At 42.4% G+C, this 26,344-nt stretch overlaps 1 protein-coding gene across 1 annotated transcript; it reads left to right on the top strand.

The window, feature by feature from the left end:
* Nucleotides 1–1,896: 1,896 nt before the first annotated feature.
* Nucleotides 1,897–23,814, top strand: rasgrf2a (Ras protein-specific guanine nucleotide-releasing factor 2a). Its single transcript, XM_030768308.1, has 28 exons — nucleotides 1,897–2,172; nucleotides 5,719–5,825; nucleotides 7,017–7,164; nucleotides 7,272–7,361; nucleotides 7,568–7,821; nucleotides 8,098–8,177; nucleotides 8,387–8,580; nucleotides 8,763–8,872; nucleotides 10,528–10,646; nucleotides 11,630–11,790; nucleotides 12,011–12,077; nucleotides 13,181–13,317; nucleotides 14,433–14,515; nucleotides 14,661–14,909; nucleotides 15,581–15,673; nucleotides 16,071–16,474; nucleotides 17,258–17,383; nucleotides 18,064–18,153; nucleotides 18,337–18,443; nucleotides 19,887–19,999; nucleotides 20,696–20,756; nucleotides 21,215–21,318; nucleotides 21,517–21,601; nucleotides 21,774–21,971; nucleotides 22,136–22,215; nucleotides 22,314–22,431; nucleotides 22,605–22,673; nucleotides 23,719–23,814. Exons 1-28 carry the CDS (start codon nucleotides 1,897–1,899, stop codon nucleotides 23,812–23,814), a joined length of 3,819 nt encoding a protein of 1,272 aa, XP_030624168.1.
* The last annotated feature ends 2,530 nt before the right edge of the window (nucleotides 23,815–26,344 follow it).

Here is a 26,344-nt window from a genome sequence, read left to right as displayed (position 1 = left end):
GTGATGTACTCTTCAACTGCCTTTTCTTTTTATGAAATTTGTTTTCCGAATGTTCTACGTTAATACTAAACAAACAAACGAATAAATAAATAAATGATGAGGGCAACAGTTGTGCTGTTTTGTTGGCCTGGAATAGCCTACATATACACGCTAGGGCGGTGATAAGCACGTATAATGACGGCGTACGGAGCGGGATGAAAAGAAAATATTAGAAAAATAATTCTAATTTTCAAAACGTCTTCCAGTAAGCTGTTTATCGCACTGTGTAAGAATCCTTGCGTGAGTGAGATCTTGTCTGTCAAACACCAGAGGCCTAAGACAGACAATTTGTGTTGTAAACCATAAAAGCAGGCTATCAAGACTCTCTCAGGATGAACGCTGACTGTTATCAGTTCAGTTTTCGAGGGGAAAAATTTTCGGATAGGTTATTCATTTTCCCATAAGAAGTAAACATAGAGGTAGACACTTGTGCGCGCGTCCTGTTTCCATTTGAGGAGAACGACAAAATGCGCAGATGACTTAATCGTTTACTGCGGTGCCTTATTTAATATAGTTGCCAGCATGAACATCAAAGTAGCCTATGAGCAGGGTTAAACTGAGATAAAATTGCTGTTCATCTGTGTGACACATGTTTATTTCTGTCAAAGGGATTTGGGGTCCCTCAGAGTATCATCTGATTCTGCACTGAGAACGTTCGTAGCTTTGACCATGGAGCATCAGTTGCGGAAGCCGTGCTGATTCTTTTTATACAAAGGCAGCAGGTACCATTATCATCGTTATCATTAAACGGTGCAACAGTCGTTCAAGTTCATTAAGGCCATATACTTGTTTTTGTACTTAAATTTCAGATCTCAGCGTTGTTTGTGCAATGCTTTACAGAGGAGTTAGCCTTTTCATCTTTGCGGCTCAGCTTTTAGACCACATCTAAGCACACAGAGCCGCCAGAACTTCACAGATAAATGCTTTTGAATGTTTGTGAGAGAGTGATCGCACATTGAGATCACGCTTCCCCCTCCCTCTTCCCCTCGCTCGTTCTTTTTCTTCATTCATTGTTCACTGTTTCTTTCCTTAAGCATGCAACCTTTGCTACGTTTTACTATCCACGAGTCTGTTATTATCATCTCATTCGAAGCATATTTTGTTGCAAAACTTTTGACCTTTGAAATATGTTCTATTAACAAATCTAGCTCTTAATATCGTTCATTGGTCATGTATAGACCATCTTTCAGTTTTATCTTGAGGCCATCGGTGTTCATGTTTATTAAAAATGAATAAATAAATAAAGCTTAGCCACAGAACGAGTTTGCTCCACACCCATCACATCTCGTGAAAATAGAGCATTCATTTAGATCGTATTAAAAATGCTCTGCTCCACCTTTCCTCTACTGACTGAACAGTGCTATGCTCTACTCACTGAGATACATACGGCAACCTCGCCAGACAGTGGAGTAAATAGAGCTGTCTCTTTAAGTCGGTGTCAAAGCCGATTATAGCTGATCTCGGTCGTGATTCTGTTTTTACCGTCTGTTCACTGAATCTATTTTTGTTTTACGTCGTTGCTTGCATGTATTACTTTTATCCAGAAATTTCGAGATCCCTATTTTTATTCATTTTCCCCCCTGCCAACAGCCTTCCAGCTTGAATTTTTTTTTTTTACGTTTGTTTTTCTGTTTTACACTAACGGTCGGACTAAAGAATCCCGTTCAGGGCTGATGTAGCCTACTGTATTCCGCGGCACAACGTGTCCGGGCACACGAACTTTTATGAGTGCGTCGGAAAAAGTGGATTACCGTTTAATTAGATACGGCTTCAAACTTTCTCTACTTTTCCCTGAGAATTATCCTCATCTGAAGATCATGAGGTAATGCAGAAGAGTTAAACCGACATAGCCGGAAAATGCAGAAAAGTGTGCGGTACAATGAGGGGCACGCACTGTATCTCTCTGTGATCGCACGCAAAGAAGGAACCAAACGTGGGTATCTCAGTAAGAAGACCACGGAAAACAGCCGTTGGAACGAGAAGTATTTCGCGCTGTATCAAAATGTCCTCTTTTACTTTGAGAATGACCAGAGCGCTCGACCTTCTGGGATTTATTTGTTAGAGGGATGCACCTGCGAGAGAGTACCAGCGCCAAAAGTATCTACAGTTAGCAAAGACACTTTGGATAAACAGGTATGGGTTTGACTCTGGTGTGCTTGTTTTTGTGAGTCTGATAAAAACAGATATAATGAAATGAAATGATGAATAATGAAACGAGAGAGAAAGAAAGAGAGACAGAGAGAAAGAGAGAGAGAGAGAGACCTGAAATATCTCTGGAGAACAGCTAGATTCAGGGCACAGTGTTGTGTCTGTCCGTGTGTGTGTGTGTGTGTGTGCGTGTGTGTTTGTATGTGTCTGTGTGCGTCTGTGTCTGTGATGTGCTGGTAGTATTCACCATCACTTGCATCCCTTCCAGAAACTGTGATCCACTTCCAAAAACATGAACAACCAAACAATCCGTGGATCGAATACCTCAAAAAGAGCAATGTCGTTTTTCTCCTGCACAATGTAGTATTGCTGCCAATGAGTTGTAATACTATAAATGCCATTCACTAACGCATAGGCAGTAAATATCACCCCATCATCATTACGGCTTCTAAAGTAATACAAAATAAGAAAAAAATTCCGAGGTAAATGGAGAGACCAGAACAGACACTAATTCACATGTAAAAAGTAAAACCAGCATCTGCTATAGCCTTTAGCACATTTTCAAACAGATTAAGTTCTGTCGTGCTTTGGCTTTTGTTTATATTGTAAACCGTAAGTCTCTGTGTGAGTACTGTACTGGTGAGTAGGGATTTCTCTGGCCAAGAGGCAGTGTTGATATGACTCCTCTCTAGAGTTTGTGCTATGTTTTGCATTTCCTGTGTAAAACACAAGCTCATGCATCTTTAATGTTTGCTTTTGTCGGCAGCCAGTACTAGTGTCTCTCTCTAAAAAAAAAAAAGGAAGCCATTCAGTGTATGTATGTGTGTGTGTCTCTTGGGTTTTTAATGTACTCTACTATTAGCCTGACTGAACACAGTCTACTCTCTATCAGCAGATGTGACTATTCTGCCCTGCCCCCCCCCCCCCTCCGCCCCCCACCCCCCGACACATCTCAGAGATTATCAAGCGTACATTGTAGCCAGCAGCTTGCTGTCAATCATTCTCACTCTGGAGCGCATTTTGCGCAAACGTTACTCATGTGGACAGACATGGCAGCGCTGCTGAAGGCTTTATCCTTCATTTGTACATTATATGGATGAAAGCACTACGCTTATGTGTCCGCCTCGCCCACCCACAAAACACAAATATGACTTGCGAACATTTTCCCCCGATTATGCTGATAGATTTTCCTGCAAAACTTGTATTTGCAAATTTTAATGCAGCTGGTATGAGAAAATATGCCAGTAAGAAGAAAAAGCATGGTTGGCAACATCCTCTCTCTCTCTCTCTTTTTAAATTAGGTTTGATTGATCATCGTGACTTTGTGCTAGATTCCTCTTCATCTACTTGTGAAGGAAAATCCAACTTTAGTTAAAAAGTTCACAGCGACTTCATAAAAGTGTAAAAAAAAAAAAGGGAGGTAGGAAAATATTCATATTCAAGTCATATTCAAGTTTCTTGATTCACACCAGTCTCTTTATGAAGTCATTCTTTTATGGACATCCTCTCGACATTCAGGGAACACTTTTGGAATTTAAGGAGAAAAAAAATCTAAACATTGGTGGTCACCAGTGTAAAACGTGTAAGTTCGTATTTGTGCTTGCAGCGAGGCTAGCATTTCCTTGGCGAATTTCAAACAGCGGCGCGTGATTCCGTTCACTGAAGACCACTCAGGGCACCATGACTACACGTTTCTCAGTAAAGAGACAATAAAAGAGGAGGCATTTCAAACGGACCAAGCATCAGAGAGCTTCAAAGTGCCTAGAAACAATTAAAAACAAGATGAGAATGCTTCATTGTGCTGTGATTTAGGAGCCAATTCAATTAAGCAGCCTTTTTTCCGATGTGCGGAAAAACTACATATTCATGCCCTGATAGTTTATTAATGAATTCTTTGGTCTTTGCAAGAGAGTACTGCCTTCAAAATCTCTGTTGTCAGAAATCATGTCCGTATTAGAATGGTGCTTGCATAATCTCTTACAGGATAGCCAAATTATAATTGACCCTTTTTCCCCTGAATATTTTTCCATTTTTTAAGCAAAACTATGAATCAACCTGTTAACATAAACCTGCCTCTGTCTAGTACTTCCTTTCAAATATTTTTTAAATTCAACAGTATTTTATTGTCTTCATGATGTTCTACATTAAGATGTGCTTAAATATTTATTCTAAAAGTTCCTTATGAAGACAAAAAAAACATGATTTATACTTAGAGGATGTGCCACCAGGTTGATGACTTGTGTTACCATGGAAATTGGATTTGACGTTGCACTGGAGTAGCAGAGAACCATTATGCCTTGTAATATTAGGCAAAGTATCCCTGCCGTCTTCTTTCCATCTCAGCGAAGTTTTGCAGAAGTCATGAAAGGCGTTCGTAACGTCGAATTGCGGTTGACGATTGAATCGGCCCGGGTGAACGTGATTCAGACGTGGCCTTCTGGAACGATGGCTCCGCGTGTGAAATTACAGTTGACTAAACTCCGCGGATCCGTTAGAAACGTTCACATGAGCGTTCCTCGGCTGCACCGTGCTCTTCTGCCTGGCTAAGAATAGCAGCCCTCGTGGTAGCGAGTTTGCCCCCGAATCCCGCCATTTGAATAAAAGTCCTCGGTGCATCTGCTTCATCAGTGTGCGTGCATGCAAGCAAGGAAATATGCATGGGGAGGAAACGAAAAATTATACATACAATGTTGATATAATTTTATCCTTCAGTGACCTTACAATACTTAAATGGTGTAGAATGCACATTTGGTAGGGGGCAGGGGCTGTTTAGATGTTAATGTGGAAAAATGAATGTGCCTTCAGTCGATAAAACAGGGCTGTTGAGGTGAAGTAAATTCAGAGCTACTGTATGTGTGTGGCTGCAGCGTCTCTATTGTTATCTGGTACAGCTTAAACAAGGCCTGAGGCCGAGGACACAGCATTAGAGCCAGGGAAGAGGCCGTTACGTAAGCGTGCACACACACACACACACACACACCAGTAGATATGCCGTGCAGCGGGAAAACATGCACATCCCTTTAAGCCTATACTCTATAACACACACACACACACACACACACACACACACACACACACCTCTCACATCATTGTATCATCACTGGTTGGGCGCTGTTTGACGCTAACCTTTGCTCTAGTACAAACCCATATCAAAAGCCAGCCCAAAATTTAATTTACCTGTGATTCGAAAAATGAAGTAATATTCAGGGATCTATCTGAGGTAGTGCTGTGTAATGCCACCTCACGTTGGCTGATATTGAGCCGTTACATGACTGAAGGGGGTTTTGTGTCTACTCTTTTCAGTGTCCATTGATGATGTACAGGTGGAGCACGCTTCAGAGGATATTTGTATCTTTGGTTGTAATTCTATTTAGTTCTGTTTAGTTTTAATGCTGAGACATAACATTGTCATTTTGTTCTTCCTTGCATCCACTCCAATTTAATTATGGGTTTACGCATGCCTTGGGCAAACTAAAACACTCTCTGTTTTGTTTTGTTTCTTGTTTTGTTTTCTCTCTTCTCTCATCTCAGCATTACTTCCTCATCGTCTTCGGCCATGACGGCCAGAAGCCTGTGGAACTGCGGACTGACGATGACTTGGATTGTAATGAGTGGGTGGAGGCCATTCAACAGGCCAGGTAAAAACTTCCATAGTCATATCAAGCATTTACAGTGGAACACCATCTGTGAGAGCTGTGTTAGCTAGCAAGCTGACAGATACCACATATAAACACAAAGGGAGAGCCCGCTTTTCTTTTTTATTTTTTTTTTTATTATTATCATTATTAATCTGAAACATTTTTTGTGTGTGTGTGTTTCAAAAGGAATTAGTCCTCAATTTCAGATGATTATTTTTGAAAACAGAATGGTGAGTCGTGTGAGTCTGTTACGAGCGGATTAGCATATTGGATGCGCACAGTGTACGTTTTGTGATTTGTCGAGGCAAAACAGGGAGTTTAAGAGGAAGAATGCATCGTCAAAGAGGCCTGAGAGTGTTAAGTGATCCACACAAATCCCTCTGATTTTACACATATCCACCATCTGTAATTTCCAGCTCTCTGCGCTTCAAAGTTCACCCTGGGTTCACAGGGCGGGACATTACACTCCAGTGTTAACTGTGTCGCCCAGGGACCAGGACCGACGCACAACTTTCACAAAATGTCTCATCAAACAAATGCAGATATCTTTTCGTTTAATTTGAGATGAACGGTGGAATTCTCTTTGAAAATACTGCAGAATGAGACAGCATTTTGTTTTATTTATTTATTTGTTTATTTTACGGACCATTATCCACGAGTCTTTCCAAACAAATAAACATATTGTTTGATTTCAAAGGACTGAAGTAGTAAAAAAACTGAATTTAATTAAGGTCTTTTTTGTGCCATCATCTAAAAAAAGAATATATTCCTCAAATTGTCCTTTTACTTCTAAACCTGCCGTTAGATTTAGAAGCATTTAATTAACAGCAGAAAGATATGTGAGAATCCTGCAAAATTATGACATTGCTTTGACTGTATTTTTTTAACTGATTATAAATATCTTTACTCACAAGCATAACATCAGCTTGAATAATAAAAGATGTGAATTCCGTTTCTATATATTCATGACCAAATACCAAATCTTATCTCGTATACCTATACAAATTATTGCGTTGGACAACAGCATTGAGGCACGCGAACATCTCACAGATCAAAATACACAAAGAGCTCTGTGTTTGTTTTCTTTCCTTTTCTGCTGTTCTCACTCTATTCTTATCTTTTTTTGTTTGTTTGAATGTTTGTTTTGCGTTTCTCCACCTCATTTTGTCCTGCGGTATGTGTTCCTGTTAGCTATTCTGACATCATCATTGAGCGTGAGGTCCTCATGCAGAAGTACATCCACTTGGTACAGATTATGGAAACGGAGAAGGTGGCGGCCAATCAGCTTCGGACCCAGCTGGAGGATCAGGACACGGAGATCGAGAGGCTCAAAGCCGAGGTCAGGATCGATTCGATTTGTTTTCGCTTCAGTCAGTCAGCCCTGTTTTCTACTTATAGACAAATTCTGTAATTTGCCCCCCCCCCCCCTTCACCCCTCACCCACAGATTGTTGTCTTGAACAAGGCCAAGGAGAGAATGGTACCTTACCAGCCTAGCTCGGATGAAGAAGATCCTGATATTAAAAAAATCAAAAAGGTATTTTCATTCTGTATCTGCCATTCAGATGTTGTAGCACTTAGCTTTGGCTCAACCGCCTCACTTTCAGAACCCAAACACAATTCTATATTCTAGTCCATTTATATGTACAGGAGGAGCTGCAGTGCAGGACCAGAGGTTTGGACCAGGCACAAGGCAGCCAAGTGTACTATATCTGTAACCAGGGGTCTGTCCTCTCTGGACAGGTGCAGAGTTTCATGCGTGGATGGCTGTGCAGAAGGAAGTGGAAAATTATTGTTCAGGATTACATCTGCTCTCCCCACGCCGAGAGCATGCGGAAGAGGAACCAGATAGTCTTTAACATGGTGGAAGCCGAGACCGAATACGTCCACCAGCTCTCGGTTTTAGTCAACTGTTTCCTCCGGCCTCTGAGGATGGCTGCCAGCTCCAAGAAACCTCCCATCAGTCACGATGACGTCAGCAGCATCTTCCTCAACAGGTCTGACCCTTCACACATCGTGTGTGTTTTCCAATGAGTACAGTAGGTATATAGTAGGTGTATAATAGGTATCTATATTCCAGATATTTATACAGCAAGTATATTTATATTTAAGGTATTTACTTACTTATTTTGGTCAAATAATAAATCAAAACACACTCTATTTGTGTTAAGTTGTCATGTGGTGTGAGATGGTGTTGTATTGACAGTGTAGGAAGTTATACATTAACATTCATGCTAATTGAATACATATCTATTCCTTTTTTCTTCCCCAAGTGAAACTATTATGTTTCTACATGAGATATTCCATCAAGGCTTGAAGGCAAGGATTGCGAACTGGCCAACTTTAGTTTTAGGTGAGTGTGTTTGTGTTTGTGTATGTGTATGTGTTTGTATTTAGCCAGTCTCTTAAGACTTTGCTAGTATCCCCCATCAGCAACCTTGCAGAGCCTTATTCAAATAACCAGTTAGTTACTCTGAATAAGACTGGCTCTTAAAGGAAGGAATGAGAATGTGATACGCGAATGACTGTCCGATTAACGCGTTCTTTGTACCACTTTTACAGCCGATCTTTTTGACATTTTACTGCCAATGCTGAACATTTATCAAGAGTTTGTACGAAACCACCAGTATAGCCTTCAAGTACTGGCTAACTGCAAACAGAATCGTGACTTCGACAAGCTACTGAAGCAGTATGAGGCCAACGCAGCCTGTGAAGGAAGAATGTTAGAAACATTCCTCACCTATCCCATGTTTCAGGTACCACCGTGGACCAATCACGTCCAATCTCTCACATTTAACTCAGCGAGTTTACCTGAGTATTTTTCCTCCCTCGTTTCTGTTTTTGATGAGTTTACTTTTCAGAGAGACAGAGAGAAGTGGTTCATGTATGTCTTAGTTAAAGTTGCCTTGTCTTTGTGTGACTTGTCTTTTTTTTGTAGATTCCAAGGTACATCATCACCTTGCACGAGCTGCTTGCTCACACACCTTATGAGCACATTGAGCGAAAGAGTCTGGAATTTGCCAAGTCCAAACTGGAGGAGCTGTCCAAGTGAGTCCAGTAACTCCGTTAGTTGGAGCATGGGAAGCGTGTGGCCTGAGATGTTACATGTCCTAAAATAAGAACAATTTTAATCACCTTAAATTTGCAGTCAGAGCCGGCCCGTCGCATAGGCGGTATAGACGAATGCTAAGGGCGCCGTCCATCCATCGGGGCGCCCCCAAATGAGAGAAGAAAAGAAAATTTTAAGCTTTCACTATTTTTTTTATTAATAATTTTTCTCTATGTCATGACAAGTAGACAGTTTAGATCACTGGGTGCCGCAAAGCCTCGCGCTTGAGAATCTTTTATGACAACTCAACTTTTAAGACAACTCTCTTTTATGATAGCTCTCATTATTGATACGGCCACTGGACCGCAGCCATAACGAAGCCTAGCCTCTCTTGTCTGTGTGATCAGTCTCGACCTGGCTGTAACTTCAAAAATATGTCTACAATACAACATGTGCCTATTTTAAATGACAAAACAAAGACAACTGACAACACAAGACACATTTTCGTTTGTTTTATACCGGTATGTACTGTATACTTTTCACCATTGTTTTGGCATCCGCCATCACGTAGCGCTCCTATGCGCTGCATATGTTCCACACCCCCTTTTTGCGCCCCTGAATTAAAATATATAAAGTCCTTTGGTGCCCAAGGCCAAAAAAAATGAAGAAAAGAGTAGGAAAAACAGGGAAAAAAGAGAGGTAATGTGATGAAAGAACAGTTTATCTATTGCATAGTACTGTATACCCTTTGAGCAGAGTGTTACTAGCTTACTTTGGACGATAGTAACGTTTGCTAATTTAATAAATAGCTAGTTAACGTCAGTCACTCCTACCTTTAATTCATTAGGGAAAGTTTGACAGACTATTCGGGTATTTGGGGAATAACCTTCAGCATAATTTTGAGAAATACACCTTTTCTTTTAAGTGTGCTGCACGAACCATCCACTGTCTGCCTCAAGAAACCAGACATACGTTTTTATTGACATTTTAGTCTAGTTCGCCAGTGTTAGCCCTGCTTGTAATAGTCAATTAAAATGCGTTTCCTTTTCCATCCCCTTTTGTAATAAATAGTTGTAAGTTTGAATTGTCACTACTGCTTAGTCTTATATGTACAGCAAACAGCATGCATCAAAGAAGTGCTCATTGAATACATGCTTTGTGCTTGAATGCTAGGTGTAATTACTCTTGCTGTTTGTATTTAGAATGTGATAGGCTATAATGTTGTTTAGCAGTTTCTGTGTGATTGTATGAACTCAATGATTGGTAGTAGAAGTGGCTGTGATGCAAAGGGCACCAGCTAAAATCTTGCTTAGGGCACCAAATTGGTCAGGGCCGGCTCTGTTTGCAGTGCAACTGAACTTATCCTATTGTTTTTGAGTAAACTCAACTTTTGGGTCCTTATAACAGGTCAGGTTTTGGTCCCAGTTGTGGTTACCAAAAAAAAAGCTCTGAAGTAAGATCCCTCACAATTTTGCGAATTTTTTTAACAAACTTTTTGTTGTTGTTGTTATAGTGTAACGCAGTTAATTAAAACAAAACCTTCTCTTTCAGTATCTCTATTTAAAGAGCCATGGAACACAAGTCTTGCTCTCAGATTGTGAGTTGTTGTTGTTGTTGTTGATGATTACTTGTTTGTTTGTTTGTTTGTTTACAGGATGATGCATGATGAAGTGAGTGACACAGAGAACATTCGTAAGAACCTGGCCATAGAGCGTATGATTGTGGAGGGCTGTGATATTCTCTTGGACACCAGCCAGACTTTTGTGCGTCAGGGTGAGCTGAGACGTCTGATCCATCCTATGTGTTACTGTACTTTATTTTCATTTTAATAAAATGCTGTGCAACCATGGCAGAAATCAAGTTTAAAAAAAAGAAAAACTGAAAAGATTAATTACATTTTGCTCTTTCTGCCAAGCCTGATAAAAAAGTGATTTGAGAGTCAAAGTTTCCCTCACAAACAGTGATGGAAAAAAAAGAAGAAAAAAACTTCCGCAAAACATAGTTATGTTAATTTGAGCCCGCACAAATATCCCAGAACTGCTTTGTGTATAAATTACCAACTAAACGCGTGAAAAACATAATTAACCTGTATTTTAAAAGTCAATTAAGTGGTTAATTATAATTTTTAACCATTGCTTTAAGTGAATGACGTGGATCATTTTGAGCAGTGGAATAACACATTAATAAATGAGATGCTTAGATATATGCTAAATGTAGCAAATTAACTCTTAATTACGTATTAATTGCGTGGTAATTGTTCAGGGCCCCAGCCACCAAAAGCACAAGGTCTGTGTACTCCCAGGCTTTATGCTAGTGCTCTGCCCTCCCTATAGTTGTTGTGCTGTCGTCTGCTCAGATTAGGGGCTGAGATGGAAGTTAAAGCATGCCCAGGCCTGAATCTGTGTCAGCCTGAGGAATTTTGGGTTGGTATGCTCCTTCCAACCCTTCCTCTGACCCTCCACATAAATCTGCCCATTTTTGAAGTTTCATCTCTGTGAAGGCTGTCACCAGTTATATAAAGTTTGGAAACATTCTTTAACGAGGCCAGTTAATGTCATTTTAAATCAATTCAGCTTCTCAAACTCTTCTTTATGGAGGCCGTTTTGGCCATGTCCCGTCCTACTAATAATTTTTTCTCTCTCTCTCTGTCTCTTTCTCTCTTTCTCCCTATCTCTCTCTCTCTCCCTCTCTGTCTCTCTCTTTCTCTCTCTCCTGTTCCTATCTCTCCTCTGTGGTTTTTGAACGCCGCGGCTCAGGGTCTCTGATCCAGCTGCCTACAGTGGAAAAGGGCAAGCTGAGTAAAGTCCGTCTTGGATCTCTGTCGCTGAGGAAAGAGGGCGAACGCCAGTGTTTTCTCTTCACCAAGCATGTCCTGATCTGCACCCGCACCTCGGGGGGCAAGCTGCACCTGCTCAAAGTGAGTCCGACGCCGTCCCAAGGCGCGCGCTCGCCCCCAAAAACGGGCACGCAACGGCAGAGCGGACTTTTTTTTCTTTTTTTTTACCCGCTCCTGTAACGATATTCACGCATATGATATACACGACATGATTACACATAATCACAGGATTATGTAATTACATAGAAAATTATGCAAGCTTGCTTTTCCTTTTTTTTTTTTTTTGCTTGATTCCCTACAGCAAGGAGGGACGTTGTCTCTGATAGAGTGTACTCTCATTGAAGAGCTTGATGCCAACGATGAGGACTGTGAGTACTCCGGTTTAATCTCACTTAATCAGAGCGTAAAGGTGCCAAGGACGTCTTAAAAGCAGATGCTTTCCGAGAAACGGCGACGAGTTTCCCCTCGGGCACTCTTGAGACTTTTGTTTCAGAACCAAGGCAGGTCCGAGTGCACCACGATAGTAACGCGTGGTTAAAAAAAAATCGCCTTTTGAAGTGAGTAAATTTGTAGTGAGTAAAATCAATCCTTGACATGAAGGTGGTTTAAATCATTTAGTCATTTAGTCAGTTCCCAAAAGGAGTGTTCCTTTTTTTGTGAAAATTGATGGTTGGCTCATAACCAAAAAAGAACAGTGAGCGTAGGCTGACTATTCAAGATTCAAGATTCAAGAGATTCAAGAGTTTTATTGTCATGTGCACAGCAAAACAGGCAGTTACACTGTACAATGAAATTCTTACTTTGCTAATCCTCCGTTACCAGACGAGTGTGAATAAAGACAATATATAAATAAGTAGAAAAAAAGCCTTATATGGAAGACAATATAAATAAGCAAAGAATCTTATAAAGAAAACAAGAGACCAAAAAAACAAGGAAAAAAAAAATACAGCTGGGGTAGATCCATGAAGTGAGGTAGATCTATGAGGTGACTTAGTATTGGAGTAATCATTAAGTTAGATCCATGACACCAAGCCCAGCCAGTCTGTGGCAGCCACCCTTGGTACGGTAGAGGTAAGCTGCTGTTTCATTGCGTGGTGTGGTCTGATTGGCCCGGAGAAAATGAGGGATTATGTGAAAGTGGTACTTCCCCTTTAGCTTTTATCTCCATTTGTTTGGAGCTGGGTCTCACCTTCCTGAGCCCTTGGACTGTGCGTGTGCCGTGGGTCAGACGCGATAGTTTGGATAGTGCCAGAAAGCAGCATTATCAAAAAGTCCACGACCTGTCGGCGCTCGACTCAGTCTCGCTACATGAATCAGTATACAGTACAATTCAGGAAACCTTAAAAACGGTTTTTGTTTTTGTTTTTTTTGGTGTGTGTGTTACTACAAGATGTTATAACATGCTTTTGTTGTTTTCATGTCTGATTTTAATTAGAAACGGGTCTGTTTATGCATTCTCTCCATTTCTCAGACAATGCTACAGGACAAGGCTTCAACCACCTGGGCTTTAAGATAGTGGTGGATCCCACTGATGGTCCATCCTTCTCAGTGGTCCTGCTAGCCCCCTCCCGCCAAGAGAAGGCTGCCTGGACCAGTGATATCAGTCAGGTCAGCTTCATATGTAATCCTTCAAAGGCAGAGACACCTCACACCAGTTCACTTTACGGGTGCTTACGCAACAGGGGCAGTAATCCAAAATAAAAACTATGTTTTGGAAGTTTCATATGTAAACCGGGGCATGGTGTTGTCCTAACGGACCAAATCAGAAATATGAGGACAGAATGAAGCTTTTAATCACTAATGGACGGAGACTGATTGAAATACAAGCAACTGGTACTATTGGAAATCCCTCAGATTTCCAGAGACATTCATGAAAGTAAATTTGTACTCATATCCTAATGGGGACTTCCCACTGACTCCCATTATTAAGTAACTAAAGAATACTATCCCCAACCCTAACCTCAACCTTAACCTTAACCTTAACCAAAGAAATATTTTGACACTTTTTGTTTTATCAGTAACAACAATAAAGTTTAGAAAAACGTTGTTCTCTCGGTGGGGACCCCTATTTTGGTCCTGACCAGGCGCTTTTTTCAGATTATGCTATCTTACTGGGGACTTACCAGTCCCCAGGAAGATAGCAATACATGGGGTGCGCACACAAACACACGCACACATACACGCGCACACACACACACACACACACACACACACACACACACACACACAAACAAACACAACGCAGCTCAACAGCCAACCACCACATACGTCACTGTTTTCCCTGGGGTTTTGGGCTTGTGCTGTAAGCAAACTCCAGCGCTCTACAGACCTCAGGAGACCCATGTTGTTGTGAGGTGGAGCATTTCCAACCCCTCCCCACACCTGCACCTGTCCCAAGGGGTGTTTTTATGCTTTGTGGTTTTAACCCATTTTAACATCCATTTAACCGCTATGAACCGCTGGGTCAAAGTATTGTGAGGCAAATTCAAGCCCACACCGCACTGAGGTTACGATGCTTTTGATTACTAAGAAGTGGAATCGACTCATTTTTCTTGATTTTTTGAATGGCGTGGGTCCGTAATGACATCGCAACATTCCGTCAGCTGTCGCCGTTGTTGTTGTTTAAGATGACGGATGCAAAATTGTCATTGCTTTCAGTGATGTACATTTTACCCCCTGAGCTGAAAGCGTATCCCCTAATTGTGTGTGTGTTCCCCTCAAAGTGCATCGACAACATCCGCTGCAATGGACTGATGACCAGCGTGTTTGAAGAGAACTCGAAAGTCAGTGTGCCTCATATGATCAAGTAAGAGCTGAATGGACCGCACAGAACCTATGTTTACCATTCAGAACACCTTCAGTCAATGTGCATAGTGACAAGTTATTGTAACGATGTACGTCGCTTATGCTTTACCAATGGTGCCAAAACGAGTGGATGTCCCTGTTCGCAGATCCGACGCGCGCCTCCACAAAGACGACGTCGACATCTGCTTCAGCAAGACGCTCAACTCATGCAAGGTGCCCCAGATCCGCTACGCCAGCGTGGAGAGGCTGCTGGAGAGGCTGACCGACCTGCGTTTCCTCTCCATCGACTTCCTCAACACCTTCCTTCACACCTATCGCATCTTCACCACCGCCACCGTGGTCATGGACAAACTCGCCGACATCTACAAGAAACCCTTCACCTCGATTCCCGTCAGGTGACGACAGCTCCCTAAAGCTGGACCTAACCATTGAGCCAACACTGAGAAAGGCTGCAGGTTGCTTATCGACTGCACTGAGAGAGAGAGAGAGAGAGAGAGAGAGAGAGAGAAAAACTACCCTCATTACTGTGTCAGCGGTCATAATAAAAAAGCCCACTGCTGGGAAGCCCGGACCCCACTGTTTTTATTTATCGTTTTATTTACCCTCCTCTTTCTCTCTCAGACTAACCAGTGGGTGCAAAGAATGGTTCTAAAGGGCTCGTATGTTTTCATGCCTTTTATTCAGACCTTAACGTTTTGACACTAGGCAACTTTTTTGGTCCAGTTAACACCGAAACATGGGAGAAAATCACAGACATAGCTAACTGCGTTTATGGCTAACAGAAGCTTACGTGACCAGTTTGTTGTTCACCTGTTGTTCAGCCACTTTACTGATGAAGCGAAGACCGGTGCAGTACATGGTTTTAAAGAAGGTTTTTAGCCGAATTGATCCGTATCCATTTTACTCACTATATATGTATGTATGTATGTATGTATAACTACTATACGTATGTAAAAAACCATGCAGCACCTTTGTGTGTTCCCCAGTCGACCTGATATGTATGTTATCAAGCTCAGCGCTTTGCGTCTACTCCCCTCTTCATTCCCTCTCTCACTGTCACACACAGGGTACAGTATCATTCATCAGACCGCTTGTCCATTACCTCCGTCTGTCCAGACTACAGTCTGAAGATCACAAGGCTTGCCCTGGACCAGTCCAAGTAAAGCATGACCTCTCACTCCTCCTCCTCCTCCTCTTCTTACTCCTCCTCCTTTCCCGTTCCATCCATCTTTCATTCCTCCACCCCTGCCGTTCTCCACCCTGCTAATGCATCACGGCAAGTCCGTAGGGGTGACTCATTCTGCCTCCGGCGCCGAACGCCGAGAGCTAAGACAAACGCTGTCAGAACGATGAGCTGTGTTTTTATGTAATGATTGATTGGGAGGGTCCTGAATTCTTCTGGTCGAGTCAGTATTTTTTTTTTTTTAAAGAACTGTTTCCCTCTTTTCTGCCTTTTTCTGTATTAATGAATGTCTATAGAAGCATTTCTTTTTCTCTTTCCTTGTCTCTGTGTCTTACTTTCTTTCTGAGTATTAATTTTGATATTCTCCTCTCAGGTCCCTGGAGCTGTTCTTTGCCACTAACCAAGGCCCCTGGAGTGGAGAACACCTCAACAACAAGTCTCCCCGTCTGTCTCGCAAGTTCTCCTCCCCTCCCCCTCTCTCCATACCTTCTCGCACCTCCTCCCCCGTCCACTCACGCAAGCTCTCCCTCAGCTCCCCCGTCAGCAACAAAATGGGCGTTCTCGACCTGTCAGCCTCAACCTCCTCTGCCGCCAGCAGCCCCACCTCCACCCACAACCCCGTCATCTCCTCCCCTCCTCCCACCAGCACGAAAGCCCCACTGGACCTGAGCCGTGGCCCGAGCTCACCCGAGCTGTGTCCCACCACACCAGAGGAGGGGGGAGAACTGCCACGCATCGACGCCTTCTGTGGAAAGTTACGCAGAAGCATCAGAAGAGGTACGGATCTTCTGGTACTGTTCGGTTCCTTTATGAAACTGCTTCCCGGTCTGATTTTAATAGGTACATTTCTCCCCAAAGAAACCGGGTCTGTTATCATGTTGAAATGTAAGATGGGTTGAAATACTGTCTCAGAATCTTCATGGTAGTCCACAGGGCCAGTTTTTTTTTTTCCCCCCTTACGCTTTGGGAGCTTGTGTCTGTGGCCCACTGGGGCCCGTGTGCATATGTGATGCTGTCAGGCAGCTCTGGTTCCCCACCAGATGAGGGAATTTTGTATTAATCACACATTCAGAGCCATATCCCTAAAAAGTATTCGTCACAGAGAGTCTTCAGCAAAGAGAGGCGCTCTTTTGGGAGTCTGTGTTTTAGGATGGGTAATGCATCCTGAGAGGAAAAATGACATCTAATTAAAACTTGCAAATTCACGTTGAGTTTCTCAGATTCACTGTGGCCCCTGAGTGAGCTTCCCAGATTCTCACCCCCACTGAGTCCATGGGTTCTGAAAACGAGAAATTTGCTGCCATTTTACAGCGTTTTACTTCCTGTGGGTAAACATTACACAAGCTCGTCGAGGGTGCATTTATTAAACACATTTACAGTCTCTGTTGGGGGAGTGTGTTGTCCAGGCAACCGGAATGTAGTTATGTTTTGGGATAAAAGTCATTTGTCGTTCTACAACAGTTATGAACGTAAGTTATGAAAGACAATTGCAGTTTGAATTGTATGTATTTGGACACCCAAACTGCGTTCTCCTTGGTTCCGTGTTGTTCCCTGTTCCAGCTGTTTTAGAATCCGTGTCATTGGATAAGTTCATCCCGGAGTCGCCCACCCCCAGTGAAGCTGGCGACATGTCTCCCTGCCGATCCCCCTCTACTCCACGACATCTCCGTTACAGGCAGTCAGGAGGTATTTGTGTTCACCTGTCTCTTTTATCCCACGATAGGAACAGCATTTTCTGTTAGGCTGTGAAACCAGTCTGATATATCCCTCATGGCAAGCCAGTTCACAAAAGGGCTATAATGTTGGGCCAGATAAGCAACTGAAGTTTTCAAATGACTGAACCCTGTTTCAGTTCTCCTCAGTTCTCCTTCTCCTTGAGATCCTGATCTTTGAACAGGGTAAATAGCAGGGTAATAAGCAGGGTAAATAGCAGGGTAAATGGCAATTTTGATAACAGGGTCTTAAAGGTATTCATTTGACGTTTATTCAGCATTGTTTCAGCATACTCAGTCCTGTTTGAGTTTTGGTAGACTTGAGTAGAATTGACATAAGGTAAAGAAGCTGCATATGAGTCTTTGAACAAGTTCCAGTCATCCGTATAATTTAAGTATTTGTTCTATCAGAAGGAGTATTTTTTCACCTGGAGGACTGCTGCTAATTTTCTGCTGGATTTGAAAGTGCAACTATTCGTTTCATATATCAAAGCACAAAAATAAAAAAAGAGAAGTACATGTCTCTGGAAATTGGATGCTGATGTAAGAATGGAGCAGTTCCATAACTGTGTGTATTTTCCTCTTTGTTCTTTGAAAACGAACCTGCTCACCCCCCCCCCCCCCCCCCCCCCGTCGTCTCTCTCTCAGTGACAGGCCAGGCCAGCGAGAACTCCCGCTGCGCGGTATCCCCGGCCTCCGCTTTCGCCATCGCCACGGCAGCCGCCGGACACAGCAGCCCGCAAGGTGAGACAGGGCTGATGAGCTGAGACAGCTCTCCGCTTCGCAGAAACGGATCTGCCCTCGCGGATCAGCCCCCGAACGCGACACAGCGCTAAAGAGCGGTCGGCTTTTATTAAAACAAACGTCCGGCACGGCGCAGCGTTTCAGAAACCACAACCTTGTTTTTGCTCGATGTCGCACACACAGGTTTCGGCAACCCAGAGAGGTCCCACGATAAAGAGTTTCTCATTCGGAGAGCTGCCACTAACAGGGTGCTCAACGTACTGCGACACTGGGTGTCCAAGCACTCGCAGGTACGTGTTTCCCCCAGGCCACGCCCGTCACTGGGTGTCCAAGCACTCACAGGTACGTGTTTCCCCCAGGCCACGCCCGTCTCTGGGTGTCCAAGCACTCACAGGTACGTGTTTCCCCCAGGCCACGCCCATCACTGGGTGTCCAAGCACTCACAGGTACGTGTTTCCCCCAGGTACGTGTTTCCCCCAGGCCACGCCCGTCTCTGGGTGTCCAAGCACTCACAGGTACGTGTTTCCCCCAGGCCACGCCCATCACTGGGTGTCCAAGCACTCACAGGTACGTGTTTCCCCCAGGCCACGCCCGTCTCTGGGTGTCCAAGCACTCACAGGTACGTGTTTCCCCCAGGCCACGCCCATCACTGGGTGTCCAAGCACACACAGGTATGTGTTCCCCCAGGCCATGCCCGTCACTGGGTGTCCAAGCACTCACAGGTACGTGTTTCCCCCAGGCCATGCCCGTCACTGGGTGTCCAAGCACTCACAGGTACATGTTCCCCCCCCGGCAACGCCCGTCTGGCGTCTCAGGCATGAAATATGTGTCTGCGGTAAAGTTTCCCAGGGCACGGTGTTCGTATGGGCACAGAGTTTAGCCGACCAGGGAAAAAAAAACAGGATGCCTGTATCCAAAAAAAGTAAAAAAACAACAACAACAACAATAAACATGTATCGATATAGACTCAAATATTCATTTTAGATCAAACTAAGAGAAATCAAACAAATTGACAGGGCCCCCCAAAAATATAGCATGCTCCATATTTCCCATACAGACTGTCCTCCACGCCCAGAATATGTAAATATGGTGAAAATCATTCTAAAACCCACAGAGGGCACAAAGCACAATAACAAAAAAAAAAAAAACATTTAACAATATTGGTAAATGCAGATAATTGTTATTTACTCAGGCTCATACAGTGTTCATCTTGCTGTGCTGTGAAGCTGTATATCTAATGCCCTAAACATGTAATGCTCCTCATAGTCAAACAACAGAATTCAACAGATTCTGTTAAACCAGTTTTAATCCAATTCAGACCTCCGTAACCAAAAACGTGACTCATTTTTTTTTGTTCCTGAAGTTTTTCTTTTGAATTGTTATTATTTAGATAGATATGTGCCCTGAGCAGTTAACGGGGCCGTTCACCTCCACACACTAGCGCTGCTGTCAGACCTGCTCTGCGTTTAAATCCTCATCCAGCAGAGTCAGGAAGGCTGGGAAATGTCACAGGGCACCCTGGGGCTTTGTGCTTTTAGCCTCAGCCTTCTGCCCCTGTGCATGTCAGGCCCAGTAACAGGCATTACACCACACATCCAGGTCTAGAAGAACTGGATGCCCTTTAATGAGGGAAATAAATTTATATTTATATATTTTTACTGCTTGTAATCATCTGCTTTTTGAGGGTTTTTTTTTTAATTGTTTGGTGTTGGTGTTGGTGTTGGTATGTGCAGGATTTTGAGATGAACGGAGAGCTGAAAACTGGAGTGATCAGTCTGCTGGAGGAGGTGCTAAAAGATCCTGACCTGTTACCACAGGAGAGAAAAGCCACCACTAACATGCTAAGGTACACACACATACACACACACACACACATGCACACGCACACACCAACACACACACACACATACCCACACACACGCGCACACACATACACACACTTACACACACATACACACCAGCACACACGCACGCATGCACACACAGACACACACACACACACACAGACACACACACATCTTACCATACTGCTTCTCTGCCACTGCTTACATTTTCCATCCAAGGGTGATCTAGTAGTTTAATTGCTTTTCTAGTCAGAGATTTCTATGCTCTGTGACAATCATGAGATCGAAACACTCAAACATCATTTTATTGTTAAAATTAAAAGGTCACTTTTAGAATGGACCTTTGATACAGGGCACATACCAGCATTAGGTCAAATGGCTCTTGTGAAAAAATGTCACCTTTCTCAAGTCACCTTCTGGTGCCAAATGAAGGGAAAGGAAATTAAATGATCTAATAAAAAATATTATTATTCAATGTGCCACACGTCACAAGAGCTGCAGTAGAAACCTGTCCCTCCCCATCATAGCTCTTGTGTGTAGAGACAATACTATAACCTCCAAGATAAAGGGCTGAATAATGTGAGCTGTGTTGTACAAACTATTTTAAGTCTTATCCTGAACATAAACCCATATCATCACGGTCGACAGAGATTCAACTGATCATTGTAACAACAGGCTTTAATTCTCTTCTCCTTCAGTGCCCTTTCTCAAGAGGAACAAGATGATTCTCAACTCCAGATAGAAGACATTCTCCAAATGGTGAGCATTGTGAAAGTCTTAGCCGTTAACAGATAAATTGTTGGTACTTACCCAGGCGTGAGCATAAAGAATGACTAGTTTGTGTTTGCGTAATTTGTCCCTCCGCTGTGGAGCAGAATAGCTGTCCCTTGCTTCACTTCATTGTGGTAAGCTATGTCATACTCCATATGCGCTCTCTGATGGATCATTTTTATGGTAGTAAATAGCATGCATGGCTCATCCCTTGTCTTCTCTGTAGTATATCATTAAATGCCATGTATGTGTCAACTAGATGTGTGTGTGTGTGTGTGTGTGTGTGTGTTAGCACATGAACTTTAAGGTGAAGGGATTCAAAGCGGACGACTTAAGTTACACATAGTGAGATCTGGTCAATGTTGAAAGGATGGTACTGTTCTGAACAAAGCTGGTATATATTGGTGTCTCTCTCTCCATCTCTTGCTGTGCGTGTTCCTGCCCAGTCTGAGTGCCCTAAATCAGAAAGTTTCGAGTCTCTATCTGCCATGGAGTTGGCTGAACAAATCACACTGCTGGATCACATTGTATTCAGAAGTATTCCGTATGAGTAAGTTCTCCTCTTTAGTTCCTCAACAACATGAGAACTATCTGAGTGAACTTAAATAGTCTCTATCCACCAACCCAGAATAACATTTTTGTATCAATACTGGAACAGAATCATAAAGTTATGATTGTGTAACATAAATCGTGTTTGTGTAGAGTCTTATCATGAACATGGTCATACTCTGTGTGTCTTCTGCATCAGGGAGTTTCTTGGTCAGGGCTGGATGAAAGTGGACAAAAATGAGCGGACTCCTTACATCATGAAAACCAGTCAGCATTTTAACGATGTAAGATACGACGTTTAAACCGACTCTTGCATTTTTTAATGTTAAAAAGAGACAGGATTTCTAAAAACATGTGACGATGTGTCACTACGTCCCTTCCGCTGACATTTCTGCCCCCCCCCCCCCCCCCCCCCCCTTTTTTTTTTCTCGTTCTCCTCCGTCTTTCGTCCAATAGATGAGTAACCTTGTGGCGTCTCAGATCATGACCTATACGGACGTGGGGTCCAGGGCCAGCTCTATTGAGAAGTGGCTAGCAGTGGCGGACATCTGCCGCTGTCTTAACAACTACAACGGTGTCTTAGAGATAACCTCTGCGCTCAACCGCAGCGCCATCTACAGGCTGAAGAAGACATGGGCCAAAGTGTGCAAACAGGTAAGTCAAGCCTCCGGTATCCAAGACTCACCACCCAGGAGAGCTGGCTTCCCTCAGAGATCCTCGACCTTAGGCGACCTCCTGGAGTCAGGCAATGTTTTCATTACTCATAGAGCGAATGAGGAGAGAACCTGTTTCAGTTCAGGCAACGTGTGTGTTTACAGACCAAAGCCCTCATGGACAGACTGCAGAAGACTGTATCATCAGAAGGGAGATTCAAAAACCTGAGAGAGACTCTAAAAAAGTGAGTTTTGTTTTTTAGGGTACTGTTTTAAATCACATCAATAGCTGATCTGCTTTGATTCTGAACTATGGATGGATATGTTTCTCATATATTTCCAGCTGCAATCCACCCTGTGTCCCTTACTTGGGCATGTATCTGACGGACCTGGCGTTCATTGAGGAGGGAACACCAAACTTCACCGAAGAGGGCCTGGTCAATTTCTCTAAGATGAGAATGGTAAAGGACTTTATGTGTTGCCTCTTTTTGTGTTTTTTTCCTTGATGCTGTTGGTCAGAATGACTCATTGAAATTACTGGCAGTAAATACATCATTTTTAAATGGCAGCAAGTACAGTTGTGACTGTTTAACAATCCATCCGCTCACATTGATTCCCTGATTATTCCTAACAGATTTCTCACATCATAAGAGAGATACGACAGTTTCAACAGACTCCCTACAGGATAGAGCATCAACCCAAGGTACATCAGATTTAAGCCATGTTTAGGCATCTCCTGTAAGCCAAAGACTGCTGTGGTAATAATCTGTGGTTATCAAATTCACTGTTAAATCACACGGCAGCAGTTCAGTCTCAGCTTATAAATACTCTAGGCTTCAATGTTTTGTCCTGTTATAGACATAGGTGCTCATCTAATACACTGCCTGCCCAACCCAAAAAAAGTCGCTCACTCTAATATTTCGTGGGACCGCCTTTAGCTGTGATTACGGGGCTTGCCCGCCGCGCTATTGTTTCGACAACCTTATGCAACGTCACAACATTTATTTCCAGTTGTATTAAATGTTTGGCCGAGATCTTGTTGACGTTGGGAGAGTCGAACCACTCCGGCACACCCCAAATACTTTCAATGGGGGTTAAGGTCAGGACTCTGTGGTGGCCAATTCATGTGTGAAAATGATTCCTCATGCTCCCTGAGCCACTCTTTCACGATTTGAGCCCGTTCAGTCTTGGCATTGTCGTCCTGGAATATACCCGTGCCATCAGGGAAGAAAAAAATCCATTGATGGGATAACTTGATCATTCAGTACATTCAGGTACTCAGCTGACATCATTTTATTGCCACATAACGTTGCTGAGCCTAGACCTGACCCACTGAAGCAACCCCAGATCATAACACTTGCCTCCAGAGGCTCCAAATCCAAATGGAAACTTTTGTTTTTTTGGCCAGGCAGTGTATTTTGTCAAAGAAACATAAAGATCTCAAACAAAAGAAAGCGCTCTTGTTTGCAATACTTTATTCGCACATTTACCATTTGTGCTCCAATCAGAGGCGTGTAGACATGTGATTCAGTTTACTTTAAATGTGATTCAGATTCAGTACTTTACATGTGATTCAGTTTACTTTAAATGTGATTCAGATTCAGTACTTTACATGTGACTCAGTTTACTTTAAATGTGATTCAGATTCAGTACTTTACATGTGATTCAGTTTACTTTAAATGTGATTCAGATTCAGTACTTTACATGTGATTCAGTTTACTTTAACGTCTTTCTCCTCCGTCTCACAGGTAACGCAATTTCTACTTGACAAGAGTCTGATAATGGATGAGGATACACTATATGAATTGTCTCTGAAGATTGAACCAAGGATTCCTCCTGCTTGAGAGCTCTACTGGAATGGTACTGTTGTGCTCCAGGTGGAAAGGACTGAGCGGTAAAATGCACTTCATTCAATCCTAGATTGAGAACCAGAGAGAAGAAAGACTAAAACGCCCTCACGATCTGCAAACGAGACACTGCGAGAATGCCAACCGCTGCTTGGCTGTTTTTTTTTTTTTTTTCCAGTCCTGTTGTTTGCTAAATATCAACCCAGGGAATTGTTATTGTCAGCATTTTTTCTTTATTCGTGAATAAAAGAGCATTGGGACTGAACGCCAATACGTCTCAATTTCCTTAAACCAGTTTCTTCTCAAAAATGAGAGCTTTTCGTGTTTATCTGCAATTTCTTTTTTTTTTTTTCCCGATTTGATGTAATTCACCAAACTGAAATGTTGCCACTTTTTGTTTATTCAAAACTCAGGTGGAAATGTGCCTTGTTGTAAATATAATGTACAGTTAACTGAAATCTAGTTCATGTTGATCTAATAATAGCGTTGTATTACTTATTTAATATGTCTTTACGGAATTGTTTCGATGTCAAGTCAGCCAGTCAGCCCTGTTATAAGTTGTTGAATGATTCTAAAGAGTGTGGGCTAATCTTTCAACTGAAAGCGGACCAGGGATAGACTTTTTTCTGTTCCACTGGATTGTAATGAAAGTTTCTCCAGTTTTTCCTTATCTGGTTATGTATTTGATCTTTGTGTTCTTATGGTAAAACAGCTCTATCCATAGGGATTTGTTTCATTCCATAGGGGGTGTAATTAAGGTATGGTAATATTAACATGCTAACATCAATGCCCTTACATTTGGAAACAGCAAAATTCCCAGATTTGAACTGACCAACCTCAATAATATCTTGAAGCTCAGCTGACTGGAATGTATCAAAGATGAATGCATCAAATCCTTATGGATAGACTTGTTTTCAGATAGGCTAAGTGTATGTATGATAGTGAAAATTTGGTGAACGTCTCCTTAAAATAATTTAGTTATATAACTGATGACCCATTTTGCCAGAATGTTAAGAATGATAGCTATCGATAGTCATGTTGAAGCACTGCACTGAAATTCGAGTCTGAAATGCACTAGTTCTCTCTCCATTTTTTTCTTTCCTGTTAGAATCGTTCAAACTCAAGCAGTGTGATCTCAAGGTCACTTGTTTCATCACATATACTGCAACGTCTCCCCCTGCTGGAGAATACTGTAACGTCAGAAAATGTCAGAAAATCCACAGTTCTGTTAACTGCATTATAGCTCTGGTTTACAAAGCCGTGACTGCTCCCTGTCCCAAAATATGACACAAAATATCCCTGTCTGAGCAATGCATGCCTGTTTATGTTTATTTTAATGTTTCATATTTTGTTGTTGTGTTTTTAAAATGAGCAAAATTCCTCCACAGTGACATCCAGCATTATAAATACCATTCAGTTAAAATGCTACAGTGAAAAAATAACTCTGTTATTGGCTGACAAAGTATGTTTTGCTTGACGGCATGTTTTTAATTGTTTGACACTTATTTTTGTCAGTCAGAACAAATGTAGCTTGTCATATGTGCTGTCTGCACAGTTGCAAATGGAAAAAAAAAGGTTTATTTTCTACCATAGGCCTGAAGGAAACAATCAGCCAGTGTGTCCAAAAATGTTTTGGGGGATTAACAACTGTGTCTAATGTCACAATATAAAAATAAAGGAATAATCTGTTGTCTGACTATGAGCAGAATGAATCAACCTCTCTCAAAACAGTGGCAACTGTAATCAACCTTTAGAAGAGGATTTTGTGTGCACTACACGGTACTATCCTTATTTGTAATAAAATGTAATTATTCATATTTATTTCTTTATCTTTCTATTTGAATATGAAGAATTTTGATGTTTTAAAAAACGTTTCATATCTACCTGTTGAACATATACACACACTACATACAGATTTTCGTAGGACTGAATCTTGGTACCTATTTCCAGTTACTGCTTTGTGTACATTACTGAACTGGAGTCATTTTTAGAGTGAGGATATATGCGAAATAAGCTTTTCGTGTGAAAAGTATTTTTAAACTTTTATTCAAATCAAGTCACTGACGGTGTTTTCCATAAGCACATTTAAGGGCTCAGTGCTGACAGTATGACTCCTGTTTATGAAATAAAAGTATTGTCCAGTGTATGACATCACACCGCGCTGACCGAGCGCTCCATACATAATCGCAGCGTTCTAAGTTTCGGTTTAGTTTAGGATTCCATGTTGTCTAAGCTTATGTGAGGTGAAAGCTGTATGGTAAGACAGGAGTCAGCCAATAGCAGCTCACTGCTGTTAACAGTGGCCCTGACAGACAGTCAGAGTGTAGGGTTTTTTTAAGGCTGGGTAGGGATTTGTTGTAAACTCTGGCTGCTGTGTGAGGTTAGTGGCCAAACACGGGGGAAGGGAAGTTGAAGGGCAAGCCGGACGGCAGACATGGGTCGTGACCTAGCATTTGGAGTGGAGAGGATTGGCCAGCAGGGGCAGGTTCTAATCCCGTGGCCGGGGAGAAGCGCCAGCTCTCTTCAC

Source organism: Chanos chanos, chromosome 3, assembly GCF_902362185.1.
Source record: "Chanos chanos chromosome 3, fChaCha1.1, whole genome shotgun sequence".
Classification (NCBI taxonomy): domain Eukaryota; kingdom Metazoa; phylum Chordata; class Actinopteri; order Gonorynchiformes; family Chanidae; genus Chanos; species Chanos chanos.
This window is presented reverse-complemented; position numbering and strand designations above follow the sequence as displayed.